Genomic DNA, 15,208 nt, shown 5'->3' with positions numbered 1-15,208 from the left:
TGAGATATAGTACTTTTTCTCCGCCCTTTTTGATGTTGGGGGCAGAGAGGATGGCTTTTGCCACAGTGCTTTGACTCTTTTCCGCTACTGCCACCCAGGACAGCACAGCAGCATGCATTGGAATAAACTGCCTAGGCAGGTTGTGGAATCTCCATCATTGGAGATTTTTAAGATCAAGAATGGTCTAAATCAGGGATCTCAAACCCAAATCACTACGAGGGCCACATGAGGACTAGTACATTGGCCCGAGGGCCGCATCACTGACACCTTTTCATATAAAGGTACAAAAGCCCCCTCCCCCCCCCAGCTACGCCCCCACTCCACCCCTTCCATGAGGCCCCGCCCCTACCCCACCTCTTCCCACCCTTTCCCCGCCCCCATTCCAACCCCTTCCCCAAATCCCTGCCCCTGCCCCGCCTCCTCCCCGAGCGCACAGCTCCCTGCTCCTCCCCCATCCCTCCTGGAAAGTGCTAAGCGCCGCCAAACAGCTGTTTGGCAGCGGGAAGTGCCTGGAGATAGGCAGAGGAGCGGGGATGCGGCGCGCTGGGAGGGGAGGGGAGCTTGACGGATGCAGGAAATAACTCCGGGGGATTCAGGTGTGGGGTGAGAGGTTTCTGTGTGGGCAAGCTGGGTGCGGGTGGCTCAGTGGGAGATCTGGATGAACGGGCTGGTTGAGGGACTCCAGGTGCAAGGGCAATGGAACTCTGCAGGGGATCCAGGTGAAGGTGGTTGGGGTTCAGCAGGAGGAGTCTGCATAGAGGGAGGTGGGAGGTCTGGGTATATGAGGCTCAGTGAGGGGGGTCCGGGTGCTGGGGGAGTGGGGCTTGATGGGTTGGGGATCCCAGTGCAGTTGGTTGGGGCTCACTGGGGGGTGTGTGGGTGGCTTGTGGGGGGGGGTTGGGGGCTTGTCAGGGTGAGGGTTTGATGAGCCTACTTAATGGGGGAACCTGCATCCTCTTCACCCGCAGAGGTTGCCAGTCTGTGATCAGAAAAGATTTCATATATATATATCTTACTACCTGTAGCAGTGTGAGTCTGAGATATAGGATAGATCCTCTCCATCCCCAGTGCAGGATTCAAACGTTTCTCCCTCTGCAGTGGAAACACCACTTTGGTCATTGCATTGGTGATCCTCCTCCATTCTAGAATCAGGCCCGGTAATGGGTGTAAGGCCTTTAATTTTTCCAAAACATCCTACAAAGGTAACAGCAGGATAGATATATTATTAGATGTCTTACAAGTTCTACAAAAAGAGTTTCTTCAGTTCTGCAGAGAAGATAAATCCTAATCTACATGGAGTGATATACTTACAGTAGTCTTCAATTTTTCTAGTCACATCTCAATATTATGTGAACATTAGCGCCGCTTACATTTGCTGTATGGGCAGCAAGAATGCCATGATATGTAGCTGCTGTAATAATATGCAGCCAGAGAAACAATTATTAGAATTAACTTGTGTCTTGAGTCCTAAATAAAGTTTTTAGAGTCTGCTTCATGCATCTGAAGAAGTGGGGTTTTTTACCCACGAAAGCTTATGCCCAAATAAATCTGTTAGTCTTTAAGGTGCCACCGGACTCCTTGTTGTTTTTGTGGATACAGACTAACACGGCTACCCCCGATACTTGCTTCATCAAATAAGTCACATGAAATTATCACTTGCACCATCCCTGTATTGTCTCCTCTCTCCCAGCATGAACTCTCCTCCTTCCTGTTCTTACACCATTGTGCCTTTTCTATCTATACATTAGGAGTGCCCAAACAAGGACCTTGATCACACTCGTCCAGGGACAAAGTGGACCACTAACAATTAAAACCTTGCAGTTGAAGTCAAACAGCAATTTCGACTTAGGGATCAAGGTAGGTACAAGCAAAAGCAAAAAAGGTGGCATATAATAATGCACATTTATATATGAGTACAGCCCCTGAGCTCCTAGCAGTTCCGTACAGCACTCAGCACCATAAAAGTTAGTCAACCCCTGTTGTGTATTCTCACTTAATTTCTGCCCTTCACCCCTTTGTTGCTTCTGCTGTGCCACACCTGTGCTGAACATCAAGCAAAATCTACTAACATCCTCATCTCCTCACTGCTGGAAGGTTTCCTGGGATCAGTATTTGCTTGTCAACACACTTATCACACTGGAGCAAAGGGATATTGGGAGAACAACACAAGTTAATGAGTCCTGAAAATAAGGAACACAAAAAGCTACTAATATGTTTTGTCCAACAAAAGCAGTAATTAGCTCCAGGCAATCAGGATGAGCACTGTGTTCCACAACAGTTAACAACTGACAGTCCTGTTGTTGGTCTTAGATCTTATACGTGCTACCAATATATTAAATTTCAAAACTCCAACAAGTTTGTGCTTCTGAAAGCTAATTCTGTGAAGCACAGAACACAGGAATGGTCACAGGGAAAATTCATCAGCTACGTTCTGCCACACAGGAACTTGTATATGACCCCAAAGCAAATCTCCTCCATTTACACTTAAACCATATTTTTTCTATGTATCTACTTCGGTATTTATACTGCATTTATTACCATTGTATCTGAGCACCTTTCAATAAGACGAGCAACTGACTCATTGATGGGAGATTCTCCAACCGTTAGCCCTATACATTTAACCTGGGATCTAAACCTCAATCTGTGCTATTTCTGGCTTACAGTAAATTCTGCACACCATATTCAGCTCGAACTTAAATGCATCCAAATCTGCTGTTTTAGAGTTATATCCTTGCTTACACCTCGTCTCTTCCTAAGGCACAGCTGTAACTGAAGGAAGAAGAGTGGCACTTGGTTAAAATTCTGTTGATGTAGAAGGCAGAACAGAATCCAGCCCACATCCCAAGAGCTGAATAGGTTCTCCAGTGCTAACAGAAGCAGAAGGTAGGAATAATTTATTTTCATCAGAGTCAGCATATCTGACTCTCATACATACAGGGAGCAGATCTGTGAAGTAACAAGGAATTCTTTTGATAGTCATTTTTCAGATGAGAACTATGCTTCAACTGTACCTTGGTCGTACTGAACTGCTTGCCCAACCTGACCCTGTTTCCATTAGCAGTAGCTCTTCTGGTATAACCCAGAGTTTTCTTGTTCCCTTGTATTTTCACGTCTCCATTTGGTGGCAACTTCAGATCCAAAAACAAGACCTAAAAGAGGCCAGCATTTCAGTAAGTATCTATATTTTCATTCCAGAAGAAAACAGTAAATGACTCTGAGCATTAAAATAGCCTATATTCTAACCAAAGCACAGCACTAATGCTCCAAGTAATTAAAAAGCTGACTAAAGAACTGTGTTACCCTCAGCTGTTCCTCCTTATTTTAATTAACTACAAAATGTAGTCTAAAATCTCATTTTCTAATCCTGAAAGTTTGGGAGCTCTGTTTCTAGATAAGGTAATTGACTGCTATAAAGTGATGTTACATGCATCCTTGCTTCTTAATGGCCGGCTGTAATGAAAATAAAAGTTAAGATGTCAAATGAGATGGAAAGGCCTCAGGAGGAGATGGCGGGGAGTGGGGTGGGAGGAGTGGGAGAAAGGAAGGGGAAAAGAAAAAATGTTAGCAAAGAAGAGACTGCAGAACAAAATGCACTGAAGGATGTGGTGGCAACTACCATTTACAGAATAGCTTCAAATAGTTTGAACATTGAGTTTTTCTACCAAAAATTTCCATCAGTTAAAAACCTAGCCATGATGAAGTAATTATTTTTCATTAGATACCCAGGCACTATGGTAACAGAATGATAAATAGTAATACTAATAATACACAATTCTTGTCCTAAATTGTTGTGTAATATTTTGCACTATTTAACAGCTGCTGCGTTTCATTCTAGAGCTGGCAGGCATGAGCGGAAGCAATTTTCACACACATTTGTATAGCATAAAGGTTTTACTGGCATGAGATTAGAATGATAGTATTTCTGGGTTTAGTTTTTATTTGTTTGTGTCTCCTTCTGAAGCATCAAAGATGGCCATGGCTGGAGATGGGACACAGAGTGAGGTGGGCCAAGCCAGTGATCTGATGTGGTACAGAGAATTTTCTCTCAGATCTTTGGCTGGGTGGTTCTTGCTCACGTGCTCAGGCTCTACCTGATTGCCATATGTTGGTCAGGAAGGAATTTTCCCTCTGGGTCAGACTGGCAGTGATCTTGGGAGGTTTCCCCTTTCTTCTGCAGAGTGTGGGTGTGGGTCATTTGCCAGGATCGCCTTGGTATCTCTCAACCAATTCCCTACTTGCAGGGACCTCAGATATTGGTGCACCTCAGTTCCTCCTGTTCTCTGCCTGTGACACAAAATAGCTGAGTCTCCTGAGGGCTGTAATATTTTTGTCTAAGTCCAGTTTTTGGGTTTAGTGTACAGGTGGCTGGTTGGTGATGGTGGCCTGTGAAATACATGAGGGTCAGACCAGAAGATATGATGATCCCTTCTAGCCTTAAACTATGACTCATGAGTGGTGAAGCCACAACAGAATTATATGGATCATCTCAAATGAGTGCTAAAGCTTTGCATCAAATCATTATCATTCTGTACATACTACATTTCACAGAAACGGTATTTTAGAGAGGGGTTTAATTTTATTTCTTAGCTCTGATTGGTCACAAAATATTGGACCTTACGTTAATCACTAGTTCAGGACTGGTTTTAGACCAGTATTATTCTGTGGATAATGGATTAATTTAAATTGCACAAAGGCAATTTTAGTGTGGAATAAGTACCCACACAGGAAGCCAGATTGTAGACAAGCCTCTAGTCTCACAGTATTAGCCCAAAACATTCTGGCAGCAATTTGCCAGGTGGCACACCCCATACATCATGGGCTGCAGACAGCATCTTTACAAATTAAAGATCTGATTCTGCAAAGCAGGGCTTTGGAGCTGTGCTCCGGCTCCGCTCCAGGCAAAAACCTGCAGCTCCACTGGTCTGGAGCTGCTCCACGCTCCAGCTTCGGGCTCCACTCCAAAGCCCTGCTGCAAACCCTTCACCTTCCACTGAAGTCACTGGGAGGTGAGTACCATGCAGGAAGTACTCAGCACCTTGCAGGACTGGGGCCTATGATGGCTGAAAAGGAAAACCAACTTAGATCAGAATTAAACTTGGTTTCTGTCTTTCCTTAAAGTGCAATTCCCTCATCATCATACACACACTCCACCCACCAAAGTTTTTACCCAAATATAGGAGAAGTTAATCTGACAGCCCTCAGATGCAATCACCCTACCCAACTCCTTGAAATACCTCTGCAATGTCATCAGGGCTGGTCAAAGAGAAGCTGTGGCCTGCCATCTGATAAGCCTGGGCCTCAATCTCATTCAGTTTAGCTTGCATGACATGTTTTTGGGTCTCGCACTCTGTTGTGCTAAAACCTATTCCATTCAGTTCCAGCAGGGCCAAGCAGTATTGGGTGGGCATCTCCACTTTATGGAAAACATCTGAAATATGTAGAAAAGCAAAGAAATGAGTTTATAACATCAATGGCAGGTCCATTTCAGCTGGATTTGGCAAATACCAAATCAACTAGATTTATAAACTCAGAATACAATGGGTGCTCATGCTCATTGTAAATTTCTAATCCCAGAATGACAACAATATTTATGTGTGCAGTGTTGTTGTAGCTGCGTTGGCCCCAGGATATTAGAAAGCTAAGGTGGGTGAGATAATATATTCCATTTGACCAACTTCTGTTAGTAAACAAGACAAGCTTTGAGCACACATAGAGCTCTTCTTCAGGTATGGCTCAAGGTGGTCTACCTAAGGGTATGTCTACACTACGAAATTAGGTCGAATTTATAGAAGCCGGTTTTATGGAAATCGGTTGTATACAGCCGATTGTGTGTGTCCCCACATAAAATGCTCTAAGTGCATTAGTTCGGCGGACCGCGTCCACAGTACAGAGGCTAGCGTCGACTTCCGGCGCATTGCACTATGGGTAGCTATCCCACAGTTCCCGCAGTCTCCGCCGCCCATTGGAATTCTGGGTTGAGATCCCAATGCCCGATGATGCAAAACAGTGCCGCGGGGCGTTCTGGGTACATGTCTCAGGCCCCTCCCCCTCCGTCACAGCAACGGCAGACAATAGATTCGCGCCTTTTTACCTGGGTTACCTGTGCAGACAACATACCACGGCAAGCATGGAGTCCGCTCAGCTCAGCTCACCGTCATCATATGTCATCTAGGTGCCGGCAGACGTGGGACTGCATTGCTACACAGCAGCAGCAGCTAACTGCCTTTTGGCGGTAGACGGTGCAGCATGACTGGTAGCCTTCATTGGCGATCTGGGTGCCGGCAGCCGTGGGGCTGGCAGCCGTGTGGCTGCATTGCACCAGCCCCTTGCCTTTTGGTAGAAGATGTTATATTACGATTGGTATCCGTCGTCATCGTACTGCAGTGGCTGTCGATCATGGGCACCTGGGCAGACAATGATGGTTATCAGTCGTAGTATGCCATTTTCTGCCATGCGCCCTGTTGGCTCATCGCACGTTAGCTGAGTCGTAGTATGCTATTTTCTGCCAAGTGCCCAGTATTTTCTGCTAAGCACCCAGAAGAGGCCGAGGGTGATCTGGGTGCTGGCAGACATGGGGCTGGCAGACGTGGGGCTAGATTGCTACACAGCAGCAACCCCTTGCCTTTTGGGCAGTAGATAGTATATTACGACTGGTATCCATCGTTGTCATACTGCAGTGGGTATCAGATCATGCAATAGACCTGAAGGCTAACTGCCAAGCGCCCAGTATTTGCTGCCAAGCACCCAGAAAATGCCGAGAGCTATCAGTCATGCTGCACCGTCGTCTTAAGATGTAAAAAATAGATTTATTCTGTATTCATTTGCTTCCCCCCTCCCTCCTGCTAAACCCAGGCTTTTGAGTTCAATCTTTGGTGGGGGGGGGCATTCTGTGTGACAGTTGTTTGTGTTTCTCCCTGATGCAAAGCCACCTTTCTTGATTTTAATCCCCTGTACCTGTACGCCATGTCGTCACTCGCCCCTCCCTCCCTCCCCTGGTCCGTCAGATACTACTTTCGCGCCTTTTTTCAGACCAGACGCCATAGCTAGCACTGGGATCATGGAGCCCGCTCAGATCACCGCGGCAATTATGAGCACTATGAACACCACGCGCATTGTCCTGGAGTATATGCAGAGCCAGGACATGCCAAAGCAAAACCAGGACCAGGCGAGGAGGAGGCGATTGCAGCGCGGCGACGAGAGTGATGAGGAAATGGACATGGACCTAGACCTCTCACAAGGCACAGGCCCCAGCAATGTGGAAATCATGGTGTTAATGGGGCAGGTTCATGCCGTGGAACGCCGATTCTGGGCCCGGGAAACAAGCACAGACTGGTGGGACCGCATCGTGCTGCAGGTGTGGGACGATTCCCAGTGGCTGCGAAACTTTCGCATGCGTAAGGGCACTTTCATGGAACTTTGTGACTTGCTTTCCCCTGCCCTGAAGCGCCAGAATACCAGGATGAGAGCAGCCCTCACAGTTGAGAAGCGAGTGGCGATAGCCCTGTGGAAGCTTGCAACACCAGACAGCTACCGGTCAGTCGGGAATCAATTTGGAGTGGGCAAATCTACTGTGGGGGCTGCTGTGATCCAAGTTGCCAGGGCAATGAGAGACCTGGTGATATCAAGGGTAGTGACTCTGGGAAACGTGCAGGCCATAGTGGATGGCTTTGCTGCAATGGGATTCCCAAACTGTGGTGGGGCGATAGACGGAACCCATATCCCTATCTTGGCACCGGAGCACCAAGCCAACGAGTACATAAACCGCAAGGGGTACTTTTCAATGCTGCTGCAAGCCCTGGTGGATCACAAGGGACGTTTCACCGACATCAACGTGGGCTGGCCGGGAAGGGTACATGATGCTCGCGTCTTCAGGCACTCTGCTCTGTTTAGAAAGCTGGAGGAAGGGACTTTCTTCCCGGACCAGAAAATAACCGTTGGGGATGTTGAAATGCCTATCGTGATCCTTGGGGACCCAGCCTACCCCTTAATGCCATGGCTCATGAAGCCGTACACAGGCAGCCTGGACAGGAGTCAGGACCTGTTCAACTACAGGCTGAGCAAGTGCCGAATGGTGGTGGAATGTGCATTTGGGCGTTTAAAAGCGCGCTGGCGCAGCTTACTGACTCGCTCAGACCTTAGCGAAAAGAATATCCCCATTGTTATTGCTGCTTGCTGTGCGCTCCACAATATCTGTGAGAGTAAGGGGGAGACATTTATGGCAGGGTGGGAGGTTGAGGCAAATCGCCTGGCCGCTGATTACGCGCAGCCAGACACCAGGGCGGTTAGAGGAGCACAGCAGGGCGCGGTGCGCATCAGAGAAGCTTTGAAAACGAGTTTTGTGACTGGCCAGGCTACGGAGTGAAACTTCTGTTTGTTTCTCCTTGATGAACCCTCCGCCCCTACACCCCCCCACCCGGTTAACTCTACTTCCCTGTAAACCAACCACCCCACCCTCCCCTACTACCCTCCCCACTTCGAGCACCACTTGCAGAGGCAATAAAGTCATTGTTACTTCACATTCATGCATTCTTTATTAATTCATCACACAACTAGGGGGATAATTGCAAAGGTAGCCCGGGATGGGTGGGGGAGGAGGGAAGGAAAAGGACACACTGCAGTTTAAAACTTTAACACTTATTGCTCGGGAAATCATCTGGGCTGGAGTGACTGGGTGGCCGGAGGCCCCCCCACCGTGTTCTTGGGCGTCTGGGTGAGGAGGCAATGGGACTTGGGGAGGAGGGCTGTTGGTTACACAGGAGCTGTAGCGGCAGTCTGTGCTCCTGCTGCCTTTCCTGCAGCTCAACCATACGCTGGAGCATATCAGTTTGATGCTCCAGCAGCCGGAGCATGGACTCTTGCCTTCTGTGTGCAAGCTGACGCCACCTCTCATCTTCAGCCCGCAACTTGCTCTGTTCCTCCCGCGCTTCAGCACGCAACCTCTCCTCCTCAGCCCACGATTCAGCCCGCCACCTCTCCTCTCATTCATATTGGGCTTTTCGATAATCAGTCATTGACTGCCTCCACGCATTCTGCTGTGCTCTGTCAGCGTGGGAGGCAGTCTGTAGTTCTGTAAACATTTCATCACGCATCCTTCGCTTCCGTTTTCGAATATTCACTAGCCTCTGTGAAGGAGAACGATTTGCAGCTGGTGGATGAGAAGGGAGAGGTGGTTAAAAAAGATACATTTTAGAGAACAATGGGTACACTCTTTTATGTTACATTTTGCTGTTCACATTACACAGCAGATGTGCTTTCGTTACAAGGTCGCATTTTTCCTCTTATATTGAGGGCCTGCCGGTTTGGTGTGAGAGATCACTCACGCAGTGCCAGGCCACAGATTTCAGCTTGCAGGCAGCCATGGTAAGACACAGTCTTTTGGCTTTTTTAACCTTCTTAACATGTGGGGATGGTTTCAAAGAGTACTGCTCTCATTAACCATACCAACCACCCGTTGGGTTGGCCATTTAAAATGGGTTTGCAATGTAAAAGGAGGGGCTGCGGTTTCAGGGTTAACGTGCAGCACAAACCCAACTAATAACCCTCCCCCACACACCCAATTCTCTGGGATGATCACTTCACCCCTCCCCCCACCGCGTGGCTAACAGCGGGGAATATTTCTGTTCAGCAGACCAGGAAGGGGCACCTCTGAATGTCCCCTTAATAAAATTGCCCCATTTCAACCAGGTAACCGTGAATGATATCACTCTCCTGAGGATAACAAAGAACGATAAGGAATGGATGTTGTCTGCATGCCAGCAAACACCGGGACCATACGCTGCCATGCTTTGTTATGCAATGATTCCAGACTACGTGCTACTGGCCTGGCGTGGTAAAGTGTCCTACCATGGCGGACGGGATAAGGCAGCCCTCCCCAGAAACCTTTTGCAAAGGCTTTGGGAGTACATGAAGGAGAGCTTTCTGGAGGATTTCCGCTCCATCCCCATACACGTTAACAGACTTTTCCAGTAGCTGTACTGGCCGCGATTGCCAGGGCAAATTAATCATTAATCATTAAACACGCTTGCTTTTAAACCATGTGTAATATTTACAAAGGTACACTCACCAGAGGTCCCCTGTGTGCCCACAGGGTCTTGGGTGAGTTCGGGGGTTACTGGTTCCAGGTCCAGGGTGATAAACATATCCTGGCTGTTGGGGAAACCGGTTTCTCTGCTTCCTTGCTGCTGTGAGCTATTTACATTATCTTCATCCTCATCTTCCTCGTCCCCAAAACCCGCTTCCCTGTGTGTTTCCCCAGTGAGGGACTCATAGCACACGGTTGGGGTAGTGGTGGCTGCACCCCCTAGAATGGCATGCAGCTCCGCGTAGAAGCGGCATGTTTGCGGCTCAGCCCCGGACCTTCCGTTTGCCTCTCTGGCTTTGTGGTAGGCTTGCCTTAGCTCCTTAATTTTCACGCGGCACTGCTGTGCGTCCCTGTTATGGCCTCTGTCCTTCATGGCCCTGGAGACCTTTTCTAATATTTTGCCATTTCGTTTACTGCTTCGGAGTTCGGCCAACACTGATTCATCTCCCCATATGGCGAGCAGATCCCGAACCTCCCGTTCTGTCCATGCTGGAGCTCTTTTGCGATCCTGGGACTCCATCACGGTTACCTGTGCTGATGAGCTCTGCGGGGTCACCTGTGCTCTCCATGGTCAGCAAACAGGAAATGAAATTCAAACGTTCGCGGGGCTTTTCCTGTCTACCTGGCCAGTGCATCTGAGTAGAGAGTGCTGTCCAGAGCAGTCACAATGAAGCACTGTGGGATAGCTCCCGGAGGCCAATAACATCGAATTCCATCCACACTAACCCAATTCCGACCCCCTAAGGCCGATTTTATCGCTAATCCCCTCGTCGGAGGTGGAGTACAGAAACCGGTTTAAAGGGCCCTTTAAGTCGAAAGAAAGGGCTTCGTCGTGTGAACGTGTCCAGGCTTAATTCGATTTAACGCAGCTAAATTCAACCTAAACTCGTAGTGTAGACCAGGCCTAAGAAGAGCTTTGTGTAAGCTCAAAAGCTTGTCTCTCTCACCAACAAAATTTGATCCAATAAAAAAATACTTCAACTCACCCACCTTGTCTCAACAATATTTATGACCATTTTTGAGAACCAAATATGCAGCATATTATACGGAGATGTTTGCGATGGAGTGCAATGAAGTTGGAAGATGGAGAGCCTTATATCAGGGCATGTTATAGAGCCTTGTATTAAGGAACACTACACTTTCCAGAAAAATAAAATAAAATAAAATAAAACCAAAACACAGAACTTCCTAAGCTCCTTGACACAAAACATGTTTATTTCTCAGAACAAAGATTTCAAAGCCTAATTATTTTCCTTATATTAGATACAGTAAAAGCTGTGTTATCTGGCACTTTACTAATCGGAGAGCTCTATAAACTGGCATTTCTGATCTTCATTGAAAGTCCGGTTGGTGCAGGGTCGGCAGGCTCCCTACCTGGCACCGTGTGGCTCCCCGGAAGCGGTGATATGTCTCTGCTGCTCCTAGGTGGAGGAATGGTCACAGGGGCACCGTGCACTGCCCTCACCCTGCAGCCAATGGGAGATGTGGGGGCAGCACCTGTGGCAGAGGCAGCGCACAGAGCCACCTGGTTGTGCCTCCACCTAGGAGCAGCAGGGACACGTCACCGCTTGCAGGGAGCCACCCCAGGTGAGCACTGCCTGGATCCGGCACCCTGAAACCCCTCCCACACCTCACCCCCTGCCCCAAGCCCCCTCCCGCACCCCTAACTCCCTCCCTCTTAGTTAACCGGAGTTTTTGACTTACCAGCATCCTCCACCCCACCAATTCCTCAACATGCCAGATAACCATGCTTTTACTGTATTATGGTGATGGGTGTTATAGAAATACTAAGACTATTCACATGTATAATGTGCCACAATTAAAAGGAAACTGGCTACAGGGCTCAGTAACAACAAGATCTACTTACAACATATATACATATACCTTTCTTTTACTTTAACCAGAGAATTATTAATGTTGTGCTGCCAAGTTAGACAACCCCCCAGTGCAAATTTCAGTGCAAAGCCACTGAGCCTGCAGGCCCATATACCAGGGACTCAAAATAGTTTTGTGCACACATATGTATACATACTGAAAAGGTCTCAACAGATCAGTCTGTTCATGGGATTACCTCCAAGTCCTCTTTACCTGTTAGATTTTCCTTCTGCAACAAGGAATTGAGTTGGTTCATGGTGTTGAAGATGAGCACAGATTCTATGGCTGCTCGGTACCGGCCAGAGTAATCAGCATTGGCACTAAGTCCCAGGCTCTGAACTCCTTGGCCAGTTCCCATCCCTTCAAGCAAGGGCAGTTCGTGAGGGAGAAAGTTGGTTACCATGTTGTGAAGGGTACGCTCCTTACAGCCAGGATCCAGCAGCCAGCATGCTACCTAAAATGGAGACAAACCTATCCTGAAAATCTTTTTATTGATTATAATACTTCAACAAAAATATTAATTGGGAATTAGACCAAAAATTCTTAACATTAGTATTAACGTCAAACATCTGCAAAGTATCAGCTTTCTTGATTAAGTAGGTGAGTTAGAATAATTCCTGGAAGAAATTAAATGATTTAGAGATAAATTTTCAAAAGCACCTGAATGATATAGCAGCCTAAGTCTCACTGAAAGTCACTTAGGCACTTTTGAAAATTTTATCCGGAGTCAATTAAATGCACACAAAAATGTTGCCTGCAGTCAATAGTCCTTTCTATAGAACACACAATTTTAAAAGCTAAGATGAAATAAATGTGAAAACTATAGTTAAAACGTGACTACTCTGAAAACTGACTTTGTAAAAAGTGGCTTTATTGGATTTACCACCAACTTGGGATCTGAGAAGCTGAGCTCTTTTCCTGTTTGCATATCGGCACTAGTAATAAGGATTCAGCAAGCCAAATTCTATTTTCAGTAACCCCTGTGAAGCCCACTGTCTTTAATGAAATCAAAATTTCACCCTGAAACTGAAATATAGCTAACAGCTCTGTTGATGGTGCATGAGCCATAAGAGAATCCAGCTCACTCTTCCATAGTGGTGCTACAGTGCAAAACAGAGTAAAAAAAATACTGACAAAAAATACATGTTTAGTAAAGTAAACAGCTTTTACTACACACAGGGAGCAGAGCAAGCTTTTTTTTTTTTTTTTTTTAAACAAGTCTTTTATTTTATTTTTTACATTAAATCTACACCTTCATACTAAAAGCTAAGTACTCTTGTGCTGCACATCTTAGATACAGTTTGCTTATCTACATATTTTGATAGTGACATCATGCAATTCCACCTGAAGGCTGGTCTGCTTTATATAAGCAATAATGGTAATGTCTCCTAGTGACTAAATCAACCAGAGGTGATTTACAAATTGTAATTTAAGTCATAAGTACGAAGTTAGAAAAAGTCAGACTTTCATGATTTGCCAGGTGGCAAAAGACACAGGAAAAAAATCTACTGATTCCCCATGTGCTCTGTAATTAGTTACAAACAAAATGGTCTAGAATCTATCAGGTTTACTGATGAGAAAAAACATAAATGAAGACATTGACAGTTATATGCCTTCACTCTAAAGCCCTAGGAGACCAACTGTTTCTTAAGTGTTCACTGATATATAAACAATACTATAGCAAAGTATAAATGAATGTTACTTACCTGTAATCAAGGTTCTTCAAGATGAGCCACTGCATATTCATACTTGTGAGATCAAGTTAGCTGTGCTGCAAGCTTCTGAAACCTTCAGGAAAGCAGTGTCCATTGAGGCTACTCGTCTCTCCCATCCTGAAGGAGTCCAAGGGCATGAAAGAGGGAGTGGCCCCAACCACCTCTCAGTTCTTCTGCTAGTTCAGGAATTCCTAACCTGAGACTCCAAAGAAGTGGAAAGGTGAGTGTGAATATGCAGAGGCTCAGCTCAAAGAACTGTGGTTCCACTGAATAACCTTCATTTCTTCTTCAAATGGTCTCTGCATATTCCTACATGCAGGAGTTTAGCAAGCAGTACAACCCCCAGGAAGGTCAGGTGAGGAATTCTAGGTGAACAAAGAGAGCAGAACTGCCAAACAAGTATCAGTTCTGGATGCCAACAGCAAATAGAAGCAACCGATCTAAGTCTCCCAAAACAAGTCTTAATGTGGGACATTTTTGCTAAAAACGCATATAGCTGCAGCATCAGTCATACAACATGATACAATGAAGACCATGTGAGGGCATGCCATAGATGCTGCCTTTGCCTTGGATGAGGACTGACAGTTCCAGAAGACTGAAGTCCTGCCAAGTCATAATAATTGTGACACATACTGCATAGATGGACAACCTTTTGACCATGACAGACTGGCTCCTCCCATCAGCTCCATTTCTCCAAGGGATTGGGGAAGTTTTAGATAAGCTTTGGCCTGAAATAAATAATGACTAAGTTCTCTGAATATGCAGAAGTATGATACCTGGATCTGTGAACGTAAAGAAGGCCAAAAAGCCAGCAGACATTCCAATGGTCTGAAAGAGATGGACATATCAGACACCTTAAACTGTTGGGATGTAGATGTGGACTTCGTCACAGGGTTATAAAGAGACTCTGAAGACAAGTCAGTCAGTCCTTTCTGGAACATCAGGATGGATCCTATGACACTGTATGCTATTTTTCCTACAGAGACTATGTAGCAAAGAAATGTTTGGATCCATGAATCTCAGAATCAATAGAACTTTTGATGGGTATAGTACTCTCACATCCTGAGGCAGCCTCTGAACCTGGCATCAGTTCTTAGCCTATCAAGTTCTTGTAAATCTGGTCCTGGGAAATTGAATTAGCCCTTAGGAATTGGCTGGGATCTCAACAGAACCTCAGCAGTTCCTACCAAGAACAAAGAACTGACAGTTCCAGGGCCAAATAAATTAACTTTTACAACTTCTCACAGTAGAGGAATCTAAGAATGGATCAGTCCATTTCTTCTCACATTCAGGGTGAGGGTCTGATAGATGGAATATTGGAAAAGGAAAGCCTTCTCCCAGACAATCAGGGTGTGAAGTGTGTGCATCTGAAAAATGGCCAAACAGGAAGCACAATGTGAAAACACTACCCTGTAACAGAGATCCACCATTCCACATCCGATCAGAAGCTTGTACTACCCCTTTCTAGTGTGATGAAGACCTCCACATTGATCTACTTGCTTACACCAGTATGTTGGGCACAGAGTCAGTAAGGAAA

General features: G+C 46.2%; 1 protein-coding gene across 2 annotated transcripts in view; it reads right to left on the bottom strand.

Annotated features, from left to right (window-relative positions):
• LOC112108353 (DNA polymerase theta) overlaps positions 1-15,208 on the bottom strand; it is a 106,172-nt gene that overhangs the window by 34,848 nt on the left and 56,116 nt on the right. For both annotated transcript variants that reach the window (XM_026657377.2, XM_026657378.2), the window contains exons 10-13: positions 12,170-12,410; positions 5,235-5,428; positions 3,012-3,149; positions 1,020-1,194 (exon numbers count right to left, since the gene is read on the bottom strand). In XM_026657377.2, coding sequence (XP_026513162.1) covers positions 1,020-1,194; positions 3,012-3,149; positions 5,235-5,428; positions 12,170-12,410 — 748 coding nt within the window. The remainder of the gene's footprint in view (positions 1-1,019; positions 1,195-3,011; positions 3,150-5,234; positions 5,429-12,169; positions 12,411-15,208) is intronic.

This window comes from Terrapene carolina, unplaced genomic scaffold (genome assembly GCF_002925995.2).
Source record: "Terrapene carolina triunguis isolate 2854851 unplaced genomic scaffold, T_m_triunguis-2.0 Scaffold242, whole genome shotgun sequence".
Taxonomy (NCBI): domain Eukaryota; kingdom Metazoa; phylum Chordata; order Testudines; family Emydidae; genus Terrapene; species Terrapene triunguis.
This window is presented reverse-complemented; position numbering and strand designations above follow the sequence as displayed.